Source organism: Centruroides sculpturatus, unplaced genomic scaffold (assembly GCF_000671375.1).
Source record: "Centruroides sculpturatus isolate CEXI.00-Female unplaced genomic scaffold, Cexi_2.0 scaffold4, whole genome shotgun sequence".
Taxonomy (NCBI): domain Eukaryota; kingdom Metazoa; phylum Arthropoda; class Arachnida; order Scorpiones; family Buthidae; genus Centruroides; species Centruroides sculpturatus.
Genome location: NW_019384444.1, coordinates 557,597 through 577,679, shown reverse-complemented (window position 1 = coordinate 577,679; position 20,083 = coordinate 557,597). Strand labels below are relative to the sequence as shown.

The 20,083-nt window shown below is 29.7% G+C and overlaps 1 protein-coding gene across 1 annotated transcript in view; it reads right to left on the bottom strand.

Moving 5' to 3' along the window:
• Positions 1-18,609: 18,609 nt before the first annotated feature.
• The window catches only part of LOC111620251 (piggyBac transposable element-derived protein 4-like), a 33,170-nt gene continuing 31,696 nt past the window's right edge, over positions 18,610-20,083 (bottom strand). Inside the window, exon 2 of the mRNA XM_023362147.1 lies at positions 18,610-18,680. Within this exon, the coding sequence (XP_023217915.1) occupies positions 18,610-18,680 (71 nt within the window). The remainder of the gene's footprint in view (positions 18,681-20,083) is intronic.

Genomic DNA, 20,083 nt, shown 5'->3' with positions numbered 1-20,083 from the left:
TTTAAATGATGAGATATAAAAAATAACGTACTGTACACTATAGTGCGATATTTCGCTTTTATACTTGTTTCTATTATTATTTAATCAGAACCCTAGTAATCTATTTAGAAATATTCTATTGCATTTAATATATAAAAGTATGGCAGTGTTAAATCAATTTCGACATCGGAGAAGGTTAGACCACTTGTACTCAGTCCTTCAGTTTTAAAATGATGATAATTATTATATAAAGTTTAACATATAGCATTAATTTTTATATCTGGACGTCTAAATTCGATTTCTTCTTAGCAATTTTCTCATGTTTTTGGTATAATAATCCGCATAAAACGTACTTTTAGTGTATTTTAAACGATTTTATAGTTGTAATTATATACAAAATTGACTATAAGTTTCGTTAATAAATATATGATTATGAACGAAGCTTATTGTTATTTTAAATTTAGTTTTATATGTTTATAAGTAACAATTATAATTAATTTTAATAGTTTATCTCGATAATTGTTAAGTTATCTAATAACATAAAAATTTATTAAGTGTATGCATTATTATGGTAGATAATTAAAGTAGCCACTAGTTATTTCCGATTAGTTTAATTATAGTTATAATAAATTTTGTCCATTATATCAATTTTAATTTAAAATATTCGAAATAAATTGTATTAAATTAAGTGAAAGTATGATTTAATGAGCTTAAATTTATTAATTTTTTATGTAAATAATATAATGTAACTACGCGCAAATTAGAAATCATAGAAAATAATGTTAAAACTTGAACATTTTAATAGTATTTTCTTAATTTTGAATATAAAACATGCGTACGTTTACACGTCTACATTATTCTAACGTGTATGCATTTATATAAATTATATTATAACGTAGACATAAGCGTATTTGCTTACATTTACGTCGCGATATGTGAGCATATGCATTATAACATACAGTAAAAACTGTAATAAATGTGTATAAATTAGACGTAAACTGTATATTTTCATAAGTAGAGTACATAATAAACAGTACACTAATGATAATTAACATAATGCAAGTATAAAAATGCTTGCATTATGTTAATTATAGTTTATAATAAGCAATGCATGTACAGTACTGTAATGTACTGCAATTAAGTAACAGTAAATTTCTGTATGCCCATTTAAAACAATGTAATAAACAAATAACGAAGTGTATAATAAATACATTAATTTATTATACGTAATCCTTAAATTTTCCTTAATCATGAAGTATTTTCTAGTGTAGAAATTACAGAATATTCAGTATATATTTGAAAGAATTGTACACTCGACTTTATCCAAAATAATGTAAATATATTGAAGTTTAAGTCGGACAGAAGGCATTTTTATAATTAAAAAAAAAAACGGGGGAATATTACAGTATTTGGTGCAGTGATTATTTTTAATGAAACGATTTCATTTTGACTCGACGCGTCAGATTGTCACCTATTGTCCTCGGAGGAACAATGTTGGAGTTGATTTGTTGCGAATCTGTGATGTCATAACGGACTTTCTATTGTCCTAGTTGGTGGACGAGGCGACTTTACGCTCTGCTTCATTCTAGCCGCAGATATGGAGGGGTACGGGTCTCTGGAGAGTGGACAGATAGCTTCGGTGACTTTCGGTCCCCCACGTCTTTAGAATGCGCTTTATATTTCATGAATGTGTCAATGTTCTCTCAGGAAAATTTGGTAATCCTGCCTTGCACAGACTTAACTCTCTATACTCCTCTTCCATTCTACTCTATGCTATATAACACATTCTTCATATTTGAAGCAAAGGAGAAGGTTTCATCATAGATGATTTTTTGGTACTTTTTCTTAAATTTTGACCCTTTTTTTATAATTCAAACCNGAAAATTTTAATCTATTATATCGAATAGACCGATAAAATTTGCAATTTGTGGTTTAAATTTTTTCCCAACCAATAGATGGCGTGCGTGTGAGATAGAAGGCTAATCTTCGATAGCCTCACATGCAGTCTACCAAATTTTTCACTTTATTTGAAGTTTGTTTAAATTTCATCGCGTAAAAATTTTTTAAAAAGACAAAATAAACTCCAAATATTCAAAATATTATTTATTTCACTGCTTTATTGGAGGAATTAAAAGAAAAAGTCATTCACAAAGTCTTGAGTACTATAAACCACAATATAAACCACAACTTGAGTACTTTCAAATCTTTCTATTTATTACCAGTAAAATATTAAATAACGTTAAACGTTAACGAGACAATTTTTATATAAATTTCCATGAAATTAAAGCTTATTTTCCCCTTTAATTCTACGTGCAATGATGGAAAGACATATTTACAGGCGAAACACCCTGTAAGGGGAAGATGATTATAAACAATAAGAAAAATAAAAAATAGGCCTATTTAACATTCAGAAAATACATATTTACTAAATTTTAATTTAATACACTTAAATATGAAAGATAAATACTAAATAATATTAGATTAGTTACGCTAATAATGTTCAACGAGTGTTTAGGCTTTCGTGTCGAGAACAGAAGCGAGTACTCGATACGTACTGTACGAAAAGCACTTTAATAATCCGTCTAACATGTGATTCGCTCGACTTAAAAGCTAAAGTGACGAATTACACGAGAGGAAACGTAATTTAAATCAATCTTACATCCTTCACAACTGGCGTAACTTCTTACCTTACGTCTCTAATTACGTAAAGTAATCCGAATTACCTCACTAGTAAAGTCACTTGTTTTTTATTTTTAAATTAAAAAAGGGGGATATTAATCTTGTCTCGGGGGCTGCTCTCACTCGAAGGGATTAAATCCTACATCCCTTAGTATAGGGAGAGAGAAAGAGAGAAAGAAAGAGAGAGAGAGAGAGCGATTTCTTTCCTCTCTCTCTCTCTCTCTCTCTTTCTCTCTCTCGTCTAGGGGATTTGGTAAAGGGTCATAGGTCACACGTGCTGTTGACACTCCTTGGCTACCTAACCTTATCTAATCGATAGTATATAGGCCCGGCGGGTTGAAAGGCTTAAGCCGATGGTTTTGGAAGAGATATGAAAAGAAAAGTCACCTGTCTGCGAAATTAAGTCCCGCAATTTAATTTGAACAAGCGTCAAAATCACATCTGTCGAGGACGGGAAAGGGGGGAAAATAAGACGCCTGAAGGTTTAAGGGTTAATGGAACGGTTTAGAGCTTACTTTAGACGGTTGAGACGATTGAATTAAACGAAACAAACCAATTCCCAAGGGCTTTTTTATATTCTTATAAATGCAGCTGGTCCGTTCGACTGATCGACAAGCGAATTTCTCTCTTTCTCTTCTCCCTCCCCCTCCCTCTAACGTCCCACCCTTTATCCTGTTTATGTTTCTCACCGCATAATTAATCCTTCTTATTTTCATATTTTATCTTTTTTTTTCCTCTTTCTCTCTCTCTTATTTATTATTTCTTTTAAATGGTTTCATTACATTCGATTCGTCAACTTGAGAAATATTTCTTTTCCTTTCTTTTAATGATTTTTATTTAATAATAATATATAATAAAAAATAAATAAAAACTATTATATTCAATCTGTCCGACTGTCTGTCTGCATAATTTCTTACAAAATTAAGAACGTAATTGACACGATTCCCTTATAGAACTTCGTACCAAATCGTATTTAAACACAAAATTATTGCAGGAAATTTCGTATTTGATTTATCCGTTAAGTTGTCTGTCCGCAAATTCTCTTCCAAAACTAAGAATTAAAAGTATAAAATTTAATTAATATGATTTTTTTAAATTAAGTCTCACTCAGTAACGTAAATCTGCATCCAGAATATAAAAAATTTCATTCGTTCGCTCGTTCTTCTGTCTGTCCTCAGAATTTTTTCCGAAATTAAGAATTAACAAGTGAAATTTTTCGATAATCTTTAAGAATTTCATACCATATTTCACTTTCTAACAAAAATTCATATATGAAATTTCATATTCGTTTAGTCCGTCCGTTTGTCTATCCGCCAAATTTCTAAGAAATTAAATGAACCAGACTTAAGAGAATGATCATATGAAATTATATAAACAAAATATAAGTGATTTTATGCGAAAATTTAAAAGATGTGCACTCAATTGATCGACACAAAAACCGACATTTTTTCACTTTTAATTCAGTAAAAACCTCTTTTTTTTCTTTTTTTCTTGTACGAAACTAGTTTTAAACTATTATTTTTAAAGTATTTAAACCCGGAAACGAATACTTAAGCTATTATGTGGGGGGTCAATTCGTGACTTGTGCGGATTTTCTTCAACTATTAATCGTTTTCCCATTGTAAGGAAAGGAGAAGGAATCCAGTTTCGCTTTGCCTACTGTAAAATAAATTAAATTAAATATATATATTTTAAAAATTATCGATAAAATTTATTGTAAAAATGCTTAATTTAATAATTTTTTTAAAAAATCTGTTTAAAAAAGAAAAAAAAAACTAATTTTAAAGTATATATTTATACTTATTATATCGAGTCTCGTTATTGGATAACACGACCGATTACGTTTTTTAAATAACGAAATTTTACGCTCGTGATTGGTTATTTATTTTACAACGTCAAATTATTGGATGATACGTTGATGACGTTTTTTAAATTTCAAAATTTTCGATTCGTGATTGGTTATTTTTTAAATATTTATAAAATTTTAAGAAATAATTAATAAAACGTATTTATAAATTAGAATTTCTTATAATAATTCTTTTATAAAGTTTACACTTTATTTAAAAAAAACGTGCAATATAAAAAAAGGCAATTTTTAAGGTTGTAAAGTGAAATTTTATAGAAATTTTTTTTATTAGAAAGTGCCTTAAAATCTTGTTTTTAGGTATTCTTTTAAGATTATAAACCTTAAATTTATGAATTTATTTTTAAAATTCTTACACATTTCTTACCTTAATTCTTACCTTAAATTCTTCCTTCTTACCTTACCTTACCTAAAATTCTTACCTTAAAAACTAGTAGATTGAATTAGTAGGCCTAAAACATTGGATTATAATTTAATTTTAAGGCAAATTGTTTTAAAAGAAATTTATAAGGCATATAAATTTCCTTTAAAATCTAATAATTTTTTTTCGTTTCTACGAAACTTTTAAGATTATAAAACTTACAATTTGCCTTAAAAATGCATTTTTTTAAAACCTTAAAACCTTAAAAATTCAGTTATAAACCATAAAAGTTTCTTTGACGAATGACAAACGTGAAATTTATCGAGCCATTCCGAAGTTATTGAATTATTATAATTGTAATGTCAATAGGGAAACTTTGAAAGATTCTTTAAGGCTCGTCACGCAAGAAGGAAATTCTTCTAGATTTATTTATCCATCTCTTTAATTTTTAATAATTTTTTTAAAAAATATTTTTACTTATAAACAACTTTAATTTTTATAATTTAAGCTAATTAAAATCATTTTAATTTTAATATTTTATACGATTTAAACGTATAATATTCATTAATTATACAATTTTATAACAGCAAAATACGAAAGATGCAGGAAGATTTTTAAAGAGAAATTCTTTTAAAAAAAAAATCCGTGATTAAATGCATTAAATCATTAATTTTTGTGAATTTAGAAGGTTGAGAAATAAGATAAATCGAGCTTTAATGAGGTAAAACGTTAAAAATTAAACGATATTTATGTTTATGTATACACCTAGCTATCATCCTCTTCATTGTGTTTAGTAGAAAATGCAACAAATCTTCAAATGTTGAACCCCTGTAATATTTTAGAATAACATGATATGTCGAGAAACATGTAAAATCAATCACATTGATTCATAGTTTTAAAGTTTTAGGGAGAGAAAAAAAGAGAAGGGGGAAGAAAAACAAGAAGAAGAAGAAAAAAAAGAGCACTCCCTCAAAAGGAAATTATGCATTCAGCCAAGACAAATGACTTTGTCTCAAATGAGATCTGCCCGAATTCATAGTTAAACGCTCCATGACAAATTGCTTGATTAATAATCTACCTTATCGGGGGATATAAAAAAAAATATCTAGACAAAAACAAGAATTATCATTTTTTATTGCCTGTTAATATGCGGAGTAGCTAAACAAAAATTTGCTCATAAACTGCTCGAGTATTTTACTTCCTGAGACGGAGTTGATTGTTGGTTCGTGTAGTTGCTGCCATCCAAATGGACTGGCACAGCGATAAACAGGTGGAAGTAGGGGGGAAGAGCTCAAATTACAGCTTTCCACCGCATGGGGGCGTCCCGGACGGCAGGCTGCTATTAAAGTCTGATTATGAAACTTCTTTACTAACAGGCGGGGCGGTCTAGTGCCTTTGGGTCAACTGCCTTAATAGCACTGTGATTGCCACTAATAAGTCCTCTTTATCCTACCCTCTCGTCTTTGTGGTACTCTTCTTCCCACGTTTGACTCACTCGACGATTGTCTCGTCTGATGGTGGGCGCCATTTTTACTTATAATTCGGTCTTATAAGCGCTCTGACCGCGTATAATGCGCACCGATTTTATACTAATTTTAACCATTAATTATTAGTTTTTTTTAAATATCTTTAAAAATTCGGATTCTTTCACTTATTTTTTAATTATTTTGATATAAATTTACTGTTTTAGAACTTGGAAAACTCGTTGGGAACGATAGAGATTGGATTGTTTTATTGATGCTCGTTGCGCCAAGTGTATTTTGAGAAGGGGATAATAAAATCATCCATCGATTTTTGCCGAATTACTGTTTGGCAATGGTAACTACATGGCCCTATCGATGACATCACTATTTCGGTAATCCGCAGATATTTGGGGATATTCCCCGACCGGTCGTAAAATCATTCGATACTGAGTAACACACACTCTCTACAATAACAATACAGAAACAGGCCACGATTACGTTACCTCGATTTAACATAAGAGTGTATTACGTAATTTAGAATATTACGAATTAGTTAGAGGGATGTATCTTCTATCAGAGTGATGGTAGAATTATATAAATCCAAACTGAAGATGGAAGTAAATGCTGAGATATCGGTCTTTATCAAGCATACGTTCGTGAGGTGAACGTCCTAGAAAATTACACAAAATCGTAAGGACGCCGACCTCCTTATGTCAACGAGAGGCTCTGAAATATTCCATTATTTAGTCTTTCATGACTTCAATTCGATACGACAATTAAACTGGCTCTGCTACTGTCGCCTACTAATCTACCTCCTCCACCTCCTACTCTGCGTGATCTTTTCAACCTTTGTCCAATCCCACGACCCCGTTTGACCTCAGCACGTGCTGTGAAATTTGTTTCTTTCTCCAATCCAAACTTTGAATCTTCTCTACACAAATTCTCAATTATATAAACCTTTCAGTTTATTTTCTGTTGAGGCATATATTTAGTCGTCAGTTCTACCTTCCATGCGAAACTTGTCATCGTTTCTACCATTGGTCTAAAAAAAAAAAGAAAGAAAGAAAGAAAAAATTGATACCGGACTGTTTTCCTAAACTTCGTAAAATTGCTTTTCTTCTATTCTATCTATCTACAACTAGCCAAAGCTTCGTTCTTACTAACCGAACTTTATTTTTCCAAAGACCTCTGGCAAGCGTTCTTTTTCTAGTTCTTCCTCCCTTTCTACCGATCAGGTAGTTTTTTTTTTTCTTATTTTTTTTGGTTGCTTCCCCTATCTCTACTTATTATTTTTTTCGTTCCAACCAAAACGGAAAATTGATTTCTAAAAGCGTGTGCCTCAGTCCTACTTCCTCCTCCTCCTCCTCCTCCTACTCTTCCTCCTTCTTTTGCCGCTTAACCTTTTTTTTTATTATTATTTTTTTATTCCTGCCCCTCTTTACCGATGGCAACAGAAAAATAAAAGTGTGTAGGAAAGAGGAAAAGAAGAAGAAGAAAAAAATCTCGGGTTCCTTCCCCCGTTTCACTCCATTTTGATACGTTCTCGACCTTCTAATTGACGAAGAATTCGTTGAAAATTGAATAGTTTTGGAATTCCCTCAGGAATCTCAAGCATTGATCATCTGTTTTATCCAAAACTGTTTTTCGTTCTTGAAAAAGTTGAAGATTTAATCGCTTCTTTCTTGATTTTTTTTCCTTTCTTTTGCTTATTTTTTCACAGCATCTTTGAATCGCAACCCGTTCTAATATAAAGTACAGGGTTATTTTCTTAAGAATTTATCATTAAAAACGATGAAGGAAAAGTACTTTTTTTCTATTTATATCATGCGATTTATTGCCTATTTCTGTAACAGAAAAGATGATTACTCAAGTGAGAAAGAGAGCCGATAAACGAAGCTTAAAAACAGAGAAGAAGATGGGGAGCTGGAAGCAAGAGGAGCGAGTGTTTGTAAGATCAAACACGTTTCTGTTTCAATAGTTTGACAAATATAGCGATGACCTTCAATGAATGGAATGGGAAAGTAAAAGCAATTCCAACCAGAGAAAATCTAGGAAAAGTTTCAAGTCGGATTTGAAAGAGATCAGCGAATCGGTGCACACCTGAGAGGTTGGGATGTGTCGAATGTCGACTTAGAAACGGCCATAAAGTGCTGCCTTTAACATGTGTAAGTCCCTAACTCTGGACACGAGCTACCCGCCAACCCCCTCTGATTTAATTTCACACATGGTTAACTCTCTGCTCTCTGGTTCGAGATTTATGGGTCATAATCTCGCTCCAGTGGTCCGGATCGATTTTCACCGCTCGACCCCCCTCGGCTCTAGTTTGGACGCTAGACGCTAGTCGGCGCTGCTAAAACCCGTCAAGGTGTTCCCATAGGAGAAGGCTGACGTCAAAGCGGTTAGCGATCAAGATGGCGTTCGAATGGGATTAACGCCTCTTGGGCTCTACCACGTCCTTTGGGCATCCTCCACCTACTGCCGAAGTAGAACCGCACATTTGGACCAAATTGACCCGTTAGACTTTGAAGCATCCTCTTACCTCTAACATAAATCTTGCGCTTCCAACCCGGATAATCGGAAAAAGAGAATTCTAACTCAAATTCTCTCTTAATTAATTCGTTACACATGTAAAAATTTGTCGTTACGACACGATAACGTCGACCTGTTGCGCTGTGATTAATTATTAAAAGGGTGTAAAAGATCCTAACCTGAATTGGTTACTCCATATTTGTAAGCTCCCCATTCTTTTTTTTAAATGTTAAATTATAATATTTATAAGGAGAGTGTTCAGTAAACTAATTCTAAACGTGTTTTAATAAATTGTTTCCACATTTTTTTGTGTGTGTTAGTAAAATAATATAATTTATCTAAAGCTGTAATCCCTGCAAAGGAATGGTTCGAGATGTAAACATTTAATAGGGCTTTAAGGTATTTAGTTCTTTAAGCGTTAAAGGTGTTAATACCTTAAAATAGTTAGGGATAAGGAATTAAAGACATTAACAGAATCTATAAATGCTTTCACTAAATTTATAAGGTCTATTCGGGCATTTATTACACTAAGAATTCTTGTAGGGTCTGATATAAAGAATTACACCCGAAATTTGCCTTATAATTCCTAATTTAAGCATCTTAGTGGGCCTACGTAATACGAAATGTATGTAAAATATAATTAAGTGTATTAAATTTAAACGAATTCGCATCGACATTATCATCTTCAATGCAAAAATTTTCGTTGTGAATTAGTGATTTTCAAAAATTTTCGATAGTAAACCATTAGAAACAGCATAAAATTGCTCTTTTAAAGATCCGATAATAAAAAATATAACATAAATTAAATGCCTGGATATAAAAAGATGTTAAAATTGAAGGTCTGATTTATGGAGAAAGGTCGGTTAAGGCCTGTTATATAAGGCAATAAGGGTGTAATTTACTTTAAAATTTAGGAATTAAGAGGTGAAAATTCGTAAATATTCAGAAGGCCTACGATTTAATATAAAATTTAATAGAAAAATATAACAATTAGTGCTTTTTCTTATAGATTTTTTTTTGAATTTTTCTCATTAAAATGTATCTGAATTGCTACTGATCACTCGATAAGTGGATCTATCATTTGATTTCTACCCCTTTTCTAACTCGTTCCATTGTCTAACAATTGAAACGATCCTCAAACTCGTACTTTACATACATTTAACGATAATTAAAATAAGAAAAATTAAACATTAAAACGAAATAAAACTAGTTTAAAATGTAAATAAAAGAAACTATTTTATTTCCTTCCCGAAAAACAAGGAGGAAAAAAAAAACAAAAAAAAAAATTCTTTAAATTCTATCGAAACTTAATTTAAAAATTAAATATTTATATACGCTTTAAATCGTCATCAATTAAAAGTAAAGTTTTAAATCGAATTTTAAATAATCTTCTCTCGGATTTAAAAAAAAAAGAAACAACAACAACAACAACAAAAATAATAATAATAATAATAAAACAAAGAAGGAAAGTAGTATTTTTAATTAAAGATTTTTACGTACAGTACAGACATACATACCGACGAAATGTAAATTGTTTAGGCATTCATCATCATTTTAAAACATTTAAAAAAAGAAAAAAAAAAAGAAAGGATATTTATCTGTACGAAAGAAGGTAAAAAGAATGCGTATCCTTTCTCAATCATAAAGCCCGTCTGTATGTCTGTATGGTGACAAGTAAACCCGAACACAAGGTTATCGTTTAGACAACCTTGTAACTATCAAGGCCAAGCATATTATCGCAACATCTCGAAAATCCGTTCCACGGATTCTCTTATCTGAAATTCTGAACGAATCCACTTCATCAAAACCCAAGGGAACTAAATGGTAGAATGGAGAGAAAGAGAGAGAGAGAAAGAGAGAGAGAGAGAGGCAAAACTGTAGTCAGAGTTACAGAGAGGAGGGAGGGAACTAAGGGGGTGATTTATGTCTAGGGCAGACGTTTCATTAACGGAGTGGCCAAAGAGAGTTGTGAGACTAACTAACCAGTTTCACAATTGTTTCCCTTTACCGAAAAACGGGTGACTACAATTTCTTTACGATGAGAAAAAATTCGGAAAGAAAAAAATAAGAAAAAAAAATAACCAAAAAAAAAAAAAAGATGGAGGAATTTTTTCCCACATAAAAAATCAATTTGCCACTCTTATTATGTGATGATTATTTATATATTGAGGATAGTTTGAGTGTAGATAACATATAAAGAATTCGTTCTAAGAAGGGTAAAGATTTGTATGAAATTTATATATATATATATATTTATTATTTATATAAATAATTCAATTATATAAACATATATGTAGGTAATTTAGAAGAAATTAGTTATGTTTTAGGATATTTTTGTTCGTAATGTTTGCTTGATTTTTAAAGATTTCTTAAATAAATAAAATGAATTTATATATTTTAATTAGTTTGTTAACAAATTTTTTATGTTATTTTTATATAAATACAAGAATTTTAAGCATCTTTTAAGTATTAAAAGTGTTAATATCTCAACGTAAACTACTATGAAGAATGAAGATTTTTAAAGGATTTTTTTAAAGGGTAAAGCATAAATTTATGATTTTAATTAGTTTATTTACTAAATTTGTAATGTTTTTTTACGTATATAAAAAAATTTAAGCATTTATTACTATCAAAATATCATTTTTATAAGCGTTAAAACTCTTAATGTTTCATTTAACAGCCCATAACTTGATAGAAAAAAAAACCTCCAGTTTCTGATAGAATAAACAAAAAAAAATCAATAAAAAAAACGGAATTAAAGTATTAATAAACTCAAAAAAAATACAAAAATTAAATTTAAATAATGTAATTTTGAATATTTTTCTTTTTGCATTCAAAAAAAACAATCTTCCAATAGAAAATACATAGAAAAAAAATTTTTTTTATTGGTAAAATTAGCAATTATAAACATAAATAAGTAAGCAAAATTTATGTTTAGGGTGAAGAAATATCAATACATCAATCAGTTTTATCTTCCTACAATCTACAAATACCGAATGTTAATATATATATATATATATAGGCCTATATATATATAGAAAAAAAAATTTAAAAAAATAATAGGTTAAAAGGAAAATGGTGTCGAAACGAATCGGACCAGTCCATCAAAGTAACAAAAAAAAAAAATACGAGGGGGAACTGAAAATAAATCACGAGACGAATCGAAGAAGAACATAAATCACGAAAGTAGGTTCGTCACACGTTGTACACCAGAATTACTTAAGGAGGACTCTTAATATCGATATAACAATATTTATTTTGTGAATTAAATGAATGTATAAGAGGGAGGGTAGAGAATACATGTTGGAAGCGAAGTATGGGTAGAGAGAAACAGCGCGTGGCAACCTAGATAAGGTTTCGAGGGTGACCCGTTGCAGTGTGTAGAGTAGGTTGTTTATTTAAATTCCCGTCAGTAGAAAAGCGCACGTTCCAAGAACGAAATTTATCGTCTCATTTTTCTATTCCAGACGTTGGAAACAAAAACCTAAATCTGGTTCCCGCGTGTTCCGAGTTCATTACATACTGTAGTAATTAATTCTGAGATACCTGCAGTCTGTAGATAGTAGAAAGAAATGTTCATCGTAGTTGTTACTTTATGTTTTGATGATTTGTTTCCCTTCCACTACACGGACTCCATATTGTTAATCTACTGTTTCTTTCTACCAAAATATATCCGTTACTGCTACAAAACTAAAAGTAATAATTCAAATTTTCTACTAACAAAAATTAGGTGTTGCTGGATTTATATTTATATATATATATTTATTTATTTATTTATATAAATAATTGGATACGAATGGTATCAACTGATGTTTAATGGTTTCTTTCTTTCTTCCTTCTTCTTCTTCTTCTTCTTCTTCTTCTTCTTCCTTATTCTGTTGATCTATTTAATTGTTTGTTGGCGTATCTTTTTTTTTATTTTTTTTTTATTTTTTTCTGGTCCTTTTTTCTTTCTAGTTGCTTTTAAATGGAAGAATTGTTATCGATTTTTCTGCACAGATTTTATTGATTTGAACTCTGCCGATCGGTTTGTGTGCTGTATTCTTGCATCTTGCATGGTAATTTGAGTGTATAGGGTTTTAATGTGTTGCTCCTTTCTTATGCTTAAGAAATTATTAATTATTTTAAGGTTTTGTAGGATTTTTTTTGTTGTCCCTGATTATTTTATTGACTTACTTTTTGAGGTTTCGGTGATAATTCTGTGTTTATTATTATGATGCGTGCTTATTATCGTTAAAAATTGTATTTATGAGAAGGTAGGTATAATTTATTTTGTTTATAGGTATAAATTTAGTAGTTTTTCCTTCAATTCTTTAACAGTTTATCCTTCAGTTATGTATTATGTTAATCTTAAGTAAATTGATAAATATTAGAAATTTTATCATTAAAATAAAATTTATAAAAAAAAGTAGCATAACATATTTGATTTACAATTTAATCAAATGTAAATTTAATAATTTATCGTCCTATTTTTAATGTTTTTTCTTTTTTTCCTTCAATTTTTAATAGTATTTTCCTCTAATTCTTTAGTTTTCCTCCGCTTGTAAATGACGTTACTCACAGCAACAACTGATCAGCATTAAAAAATTAATTCTATATTTAAATTAAACTTGTACATAAAATATATTTTACTTATAAGTTTATAACTTATAAATTTCGTAGATTTACTTGTAATAATTCTCTAAATTTAGCTAATATTTTCACAAAAAATTCCATAAATTTTCCTTATATTCCTTAGCCTTTTAAATAAAACTTTACCATATAATAACTTGAAATTGCCGACATTTTCAAGTAAAAAATTTACAAGTTTATAAGAATATAATCTATAAAAAAAAAAAGACTGAATTATGTAAAAAGAAGAACAAGAGCAGAAACAAGATCTTGCATTGTTTTGACGATCTCAAAGCAATCTTTTATCTCATTTGATTGATTTTGATTGATTTAATCGACCTAAATATGTCAAAATATCATATATTTTTTTAATGTAAATTGTTTAGGCATTCATCATCATTTTAAAACATTTAAAAAAAGAAAAAAAAAAAGAAAGGATATTTATCTGTACGAAAGAAGGTAAAAAGAATGCGTATCCTTTCTCAATCATAAAGCCCGTCTGTATGTCTGTATGGTGACAAGTAAACCCGAACACAAGGTTATCGTTTAGAGAACCTTGTAACTATCAAGGCCAAGCATATTATCGCAACATCTCGAAAATCCGTTCCACGGATTCTCTTATCTGAAATTCTGAACGAATCCACTTCATCAAAACCCAAGGGAACTAAATGGTAGAATGGAGAGAAAGAGAGAGAGAGAAAGAGAGAGAGAGAGAGGCAAAACTGTAGTCAGAGTTACAGAGAGGAGGGAGGGAACTAAGGGGGTGATTTATGTCTAGGGCAGACGTTTCATTAACGGAGTGGCCAAAGAGAGTTGTGAGACTAACTAACCAGTTTCACAATTGTTTCCCTTTACCGAAAAACGGGTGACTACAATTTCTTTACGATGAGAAAAAATTCGGAAAGAAAAAAATAAGAAAAAAAAATAACCAAAAAAAAAAAAAAAGNATCATATAATTAAGTCACAAAATCGAGCCGATTGATGTTTAATGTTCAAACTTCTCGCCCTTAAGGTATTAGGCAAAACTCTCCCAGAGATATGGAATAGATGCCCAAAACGGACAAGTTTCATTTCTTTGCTACCACTCTGTTACGTTGAGTTTTTATTTAACTTTGTTCACTTTTATTAAAAGATAACCCTTGGCTGTATACACGTTATATATTTATGTCTTCCGGAAACTACGTTTAAGCGAGTTATAAGCGAGGTATAATTAATTTATTAGTTTTTATTGAATAAACATTAAAATAATGTTTAAAATATTTATTTTATTAATATTTTAAATATTTTAAATTATTTATACAATTAAAATATCTAAATTATTAAATTAATGAGCGAATACCGTGTATAACGCGCACTCATACAGGTTAGGTTTATTATCGTCTGTATAGATATATATATATATATATATATTCACTGACGTCATATCGTTCCTATTTCCGCTACGGAGTAGGAAAAAAAAATAAAAAGAAATAAAAAATAAAGAAGTAAAAATGGAAATAGAAGAGAGCCGATTGTCGCGATAATTTCATTTCTACGTCATTTGGCGCATGTAGGGCGAGAGAAGGATAGGGAGGAGGTACGGTAAGTAGATTGCTAACACGGCTGGCTGAACAGGACCAAATTACCAAGCAACCCTATCTCGAGTACAGTATTTTCTATCTGGAGAGCCGCGCACCTAAATGCAACGAACGTAATCTTCGTTAAGCTTCCTTACTGCTCCACTTTCCTCATTTCCGTTTTCCAAGTAGCGTTTCTTTTTCTGTCTTCCTCTCTGATCAATTTCGCGTCGATTTCCTCCTCCTCCTCCTCCTGAAATACCCTCTTGATCACGTGACGCGTGCAGCACACAAATCTTCTTCTTTCGATCGGTTACAACTCGGAATTAGTAACTAATTCTCGACTGGGATCACTTCATTCGTTTCCTTTCTTTCTTCTTTTTTCTTTTTCTTCTTCTTTTTTAACTTCGTTTTTGATCATGCCGCTCTCTTACAGTAAGATCTTCTCGAAGCCATCAACTTCCGAGTGGAGTTGATGAGGAGTCTTGTTTATCTACGCTAAAATTACAATTGTTTCATTGTTTTTTTAAAGTAAAAGTTGCCTTCGCCCCTTAAATATTTAAGTTTATTAACCGTATAAGCTGTGGAAGGATGGTTAGGGGTGTCGATAATTATATAGCAAATTTCTTTCCCCTTGAGGAAGAGCGAGTATCGACCTCTGATCCTTGTGAGGATGAGAATCGTTGTTATGGGTTCGTGACCCCTGCCCCTAAGGTCCTTTAACTTCGTAACGTCTCCATTCTCCTTCTTTTACCTGAGGGAATCGCTACTTGACTTCGCTCCATTGCCAAATTTCAAACAGGGATTTTATTCTGTAACCAAATTCCAAACACCCCACGAAACTTTTTATGATTTCCTTTCTGTTTTTTCTAAGTTTTACTAGGATTAGAAAGTTATTTATATGTTACAGAAGTTTAATCATAAAGATTGTGAGGGGTGGAACGATACAGAATTCATAAGAGAGAATGGGAAAATGATGAATGAAGCAAATGAGATTGTATACATACAGAAGAGTAGAAAGGAGCTGTTCTATAGATATCTTTGATATCATATGGAAGATATTCGGTAGAAGTAACACAATCTGGACCCATCCAAAGAAGAAAGAATATCTTCAAGAATCGTTTCCCATTTATTGTTAAGTTAGTTTAACTCGTAGCTAGCAATTAAACTGCAATTTCAAGGAAGAAAGAAGGACAAAAAGTAAGCAAATAAACAACGAATTTGCCAAGTAAACGCGTTTAAAATGTTATATATTTTATTATAAAAGTTTTATATTCTTTATTTAGTTATAAGGCAACTCATTAAATCGAGAGACGAATGAATGAAAGTCGGTTTAACGTACATAAATTATCAAGAAACGACTAACAACGACGAGTTTGCGGTTTCAGTTGACAGAGTCGACAATAAAACTGGAAAGTTACACCTCATAAAATGACATTCTAGCAAATATGAACTAATGTAGATTCGTTACAGGAAATCGCAAAACGACTCGAAAATGCCTGCAAGTTAAAATTTAGGATAAGAGATGAGTTATCCGGAGAAGAAGATTCTGATCATCTATATTTACATTTGCATATCGACTGAACTAGGAGACATTTGTAGCAGATAACTTGGATAATTGAAAAAGCAATTTGTTTTCGTAGCGAAACAACTTTAATTATATAAAATAATGCATAATTTTTACTCAAAATGCTTACTTATAACAAAGCTTGTTTTAACTTCTCAACCTCCAATTCGATTCTAATTCTATACACTTCTATCTGTAGCTCGCGACTTACTGATTGGAAAACTGTATTTTTTTTATGCCACTTCTCATCAATTTTGATAAAGAATCGAATAAAAATTTAGCAAATGTTAAATTATAGTTTAAATTAATTTTACGGATTATAATACATATATTTTTCGATCGATCTACTATTACTTCGTTACAATATTTCGAAGCGAAAGAGAGACGTAAATTTTGAGTAAACTTGGGGAAATTTGGTCGATTTTATGTGCCTAAAATTTACTGGAGATTGTACTAAATGACGTCTTAAAAGTTGGTTAAATTTGGTTTAGCCATTTTTGAGTTATGAAAGAATTTACAGACATCAGCATTGCAATTTCTTAGAGATGAAAAGTCTAACGATTAAAAAGAAATGTCTTTTCTGTTAATAAAAATAAAGGAAAAATTTATAATCCGATTCGAAATTAAATTTTTCAAGAATTCTTTGTAATTTTAATAATTTTAAAGGTAAATTTTTATTTATTTATTTTTAAGGAGAAAAATCTTCAAAAACGAGTAAGTTGCAAAGCAATTCACGTATGTACTGTACCTGTACAAACTTCAAAATTAATTAAAAATTATTCACTTGCCAAAAATAAATGTTTAAAACTTTATTACAGATTATAATTTCGAAAGTTTTATTTAATTTTTTCGTAGAAATATTTATGTTTTTACCATTTAAAGTAGTAAAAAAAAAAAAAAACACTCGAGAAAATTCGAGTGTAGAGATAAAGATCGATCGATACATCTAGCGATACTCTATGTATAAGTTGTATATCAAAAATTTGGATTGAGTTTCCAATTTGCTTCAATGGCAGACTTTTCATCAATGTCGTTATTCGTGTTGCGAGCTATTTACGACATTTTCAGCGATTTTTATCGTCTTGTCATAGATAAGTTGTTTCAAATGTATTGAGTTCTAACTACAGTTGATAAAAACTTGTTCAACCAGTGTTTGAGGCGATAAAAAACATTATTTTTTTAACTTATTTCGATGAGATTTTTAAGAATTTTTCTTTGTAAACCTCTCTTATCTCCTTTCGGTATCGTTTTAGTGTATAAAAATACCCACCTTTATCGTGATAAATTAAGATAAATGAAGAATTTTGTTAAATTATACAGTTAAGAGTACGCGTGATATAACTAGAAATCTGCTCAGTTTTTTTTATTTTTAAGGATTTAGAATCGATTTTTTTTAAAGAAAATAAATATATACGAGTAAGATCTATCGAAATTTTAAGCGAGTATCATTAAGTTATATCCTAAAAATCTATATTTGATAACGCAAAAGTGACCATTAGATATGTTTACTTTACATTCTGTTATCAAAAATTTCCATTTCTTCTCTTTCTTTTCTTGATTTACCAGAGAATAAGGATGATACTCAAAGTATTTTTCTAGGTTCTCTAATATTTCGTATTAAAGGATAGCTCGAACCACATCCGGACTTTCTGCAAGAGCTGTTCGTTATAGATAGGAGGAGGATGTATGATATGCTTATAAGCTACTTACTACCTTTGCTATTCCCGATAGCCTGCAAGATCTTGGAATAGACTAATCAATTGGATTTTAGATTCTAATAGTGATTTTCCATTAGTTCTATTTCCCTTTTGGTATTCTAATATCCTATGAAATCCTACAATCTATAACTTTATATTTTCTAATATAACTGACTTTTACGTAAGAAAAAAACAAATATTTTATTAGAAAATTACGTTATATAATAATTAATTAATATAATAACCTCATTTATAAATTCTTTTTATGTATTTTGTAATCGTTTTGTATAATTTTGTATAACTTTAAGAACGTATTTTCCCCATTCTTCCTTCTTCTAAGATCAATTCAACGTATTGACAACTCCATTTTGTAACTATTAAGATTAAAAAATTGATTTTTATTAAGTTTTCATAATATATTTTTTTTAATTTTATTTTATAAGATCTTTCAAGACTTGTATTAAGGACTTTTATAAGTTTCAGAGAAGGAGGCCTTACATTTATGCCCGGCGTTTGCCTCATCTCATCTTTCTCGGGCTTTTAATATCTTTAACAAACTAATTTTTGTTCATTATAAATTATAGAAGGACCCGAAAGACATTATACAAAGCATAAATGTAGTCCTTTCACTTCTCCAGCAGCGATAATTATCTTAAAATAATTGATTAAACTAAATAATTAGAGAATGAGGAAATATTTCGAATAAAACTGTATTTTAAAATTTAAATTATTAAATATTTAAATAATTAAATTTATCTCAACAAGAAAAAGAATTTAAATATTTACATAAATAATATAAATTAAAATGCCATATATATATATATATACAAATACAAAACAGTTATTCAACTCTAATTGGCTGATTTTAAAATTTCGGTTATATTTCAAATTTAAATAAACCAATAAGAGTTTGGGAATTTGAAATATTAACTCTAATTGGATGATTTTAGAATTAACAGATATATTTAAAATTTAAATGAACCAATAAGAGTTTTGTAATTTTAAATTTAAAAAAAAAAATGAATCTAAGAAGACAATTCATGAAGATTTATAAGAAAAGTTTTATTCAACTCTCATTGGCTTTATATATTTTCTTTATTTTTAAAGATAAATTGTTAATTAAAAAAAATAAATAATAATATAAATAAGCCTTTAAGCAAAAGTGCCATTAATTAAATTAAATAACGTAACAAATTTATTATTATGTTTATTTTAATAAACGTAACCATCAATGATAGAATTTATGTAGCTGTTAACATTGAGTTTATCGTCGGTTAGAGGGCTTCACCCTTATAGCTAGAAGGACACGCTTTAGGTCATTCAAGTTGGCCAGATATTATCTCTTCTCTTCGGGAGGCCTCATAGCCTCAACATATCGCTTGAAATTCTTCTCAAAATGTTCGAAATCTATAATACATTTTAACTGCTATCCTCTATGAAAGAACAACTTTAACAATAACACGTGCTCAACTAACGACTAAAGTGAGGAATTTTATATATTTTCTATGTGATTATTTTATTTTTATGTATTATTTTTTTAAAATTATAACACGAAAATAGATTATAAAAGTATAAATATATAGAATTTCCTATGTTTAACTGTATTAAAATCTATAGATATATTTAATTAGAAGAGGTGTCATTTTAATTTATCTTGTAATTAATTAATTAATTTTATGTAGGTTATTTCTTATGTAATTATTATTTTTAAATTATACAATATAAAAAATAGGTTATAAATATAATTATATTATTATCTACAGATTTTAATAAGGGG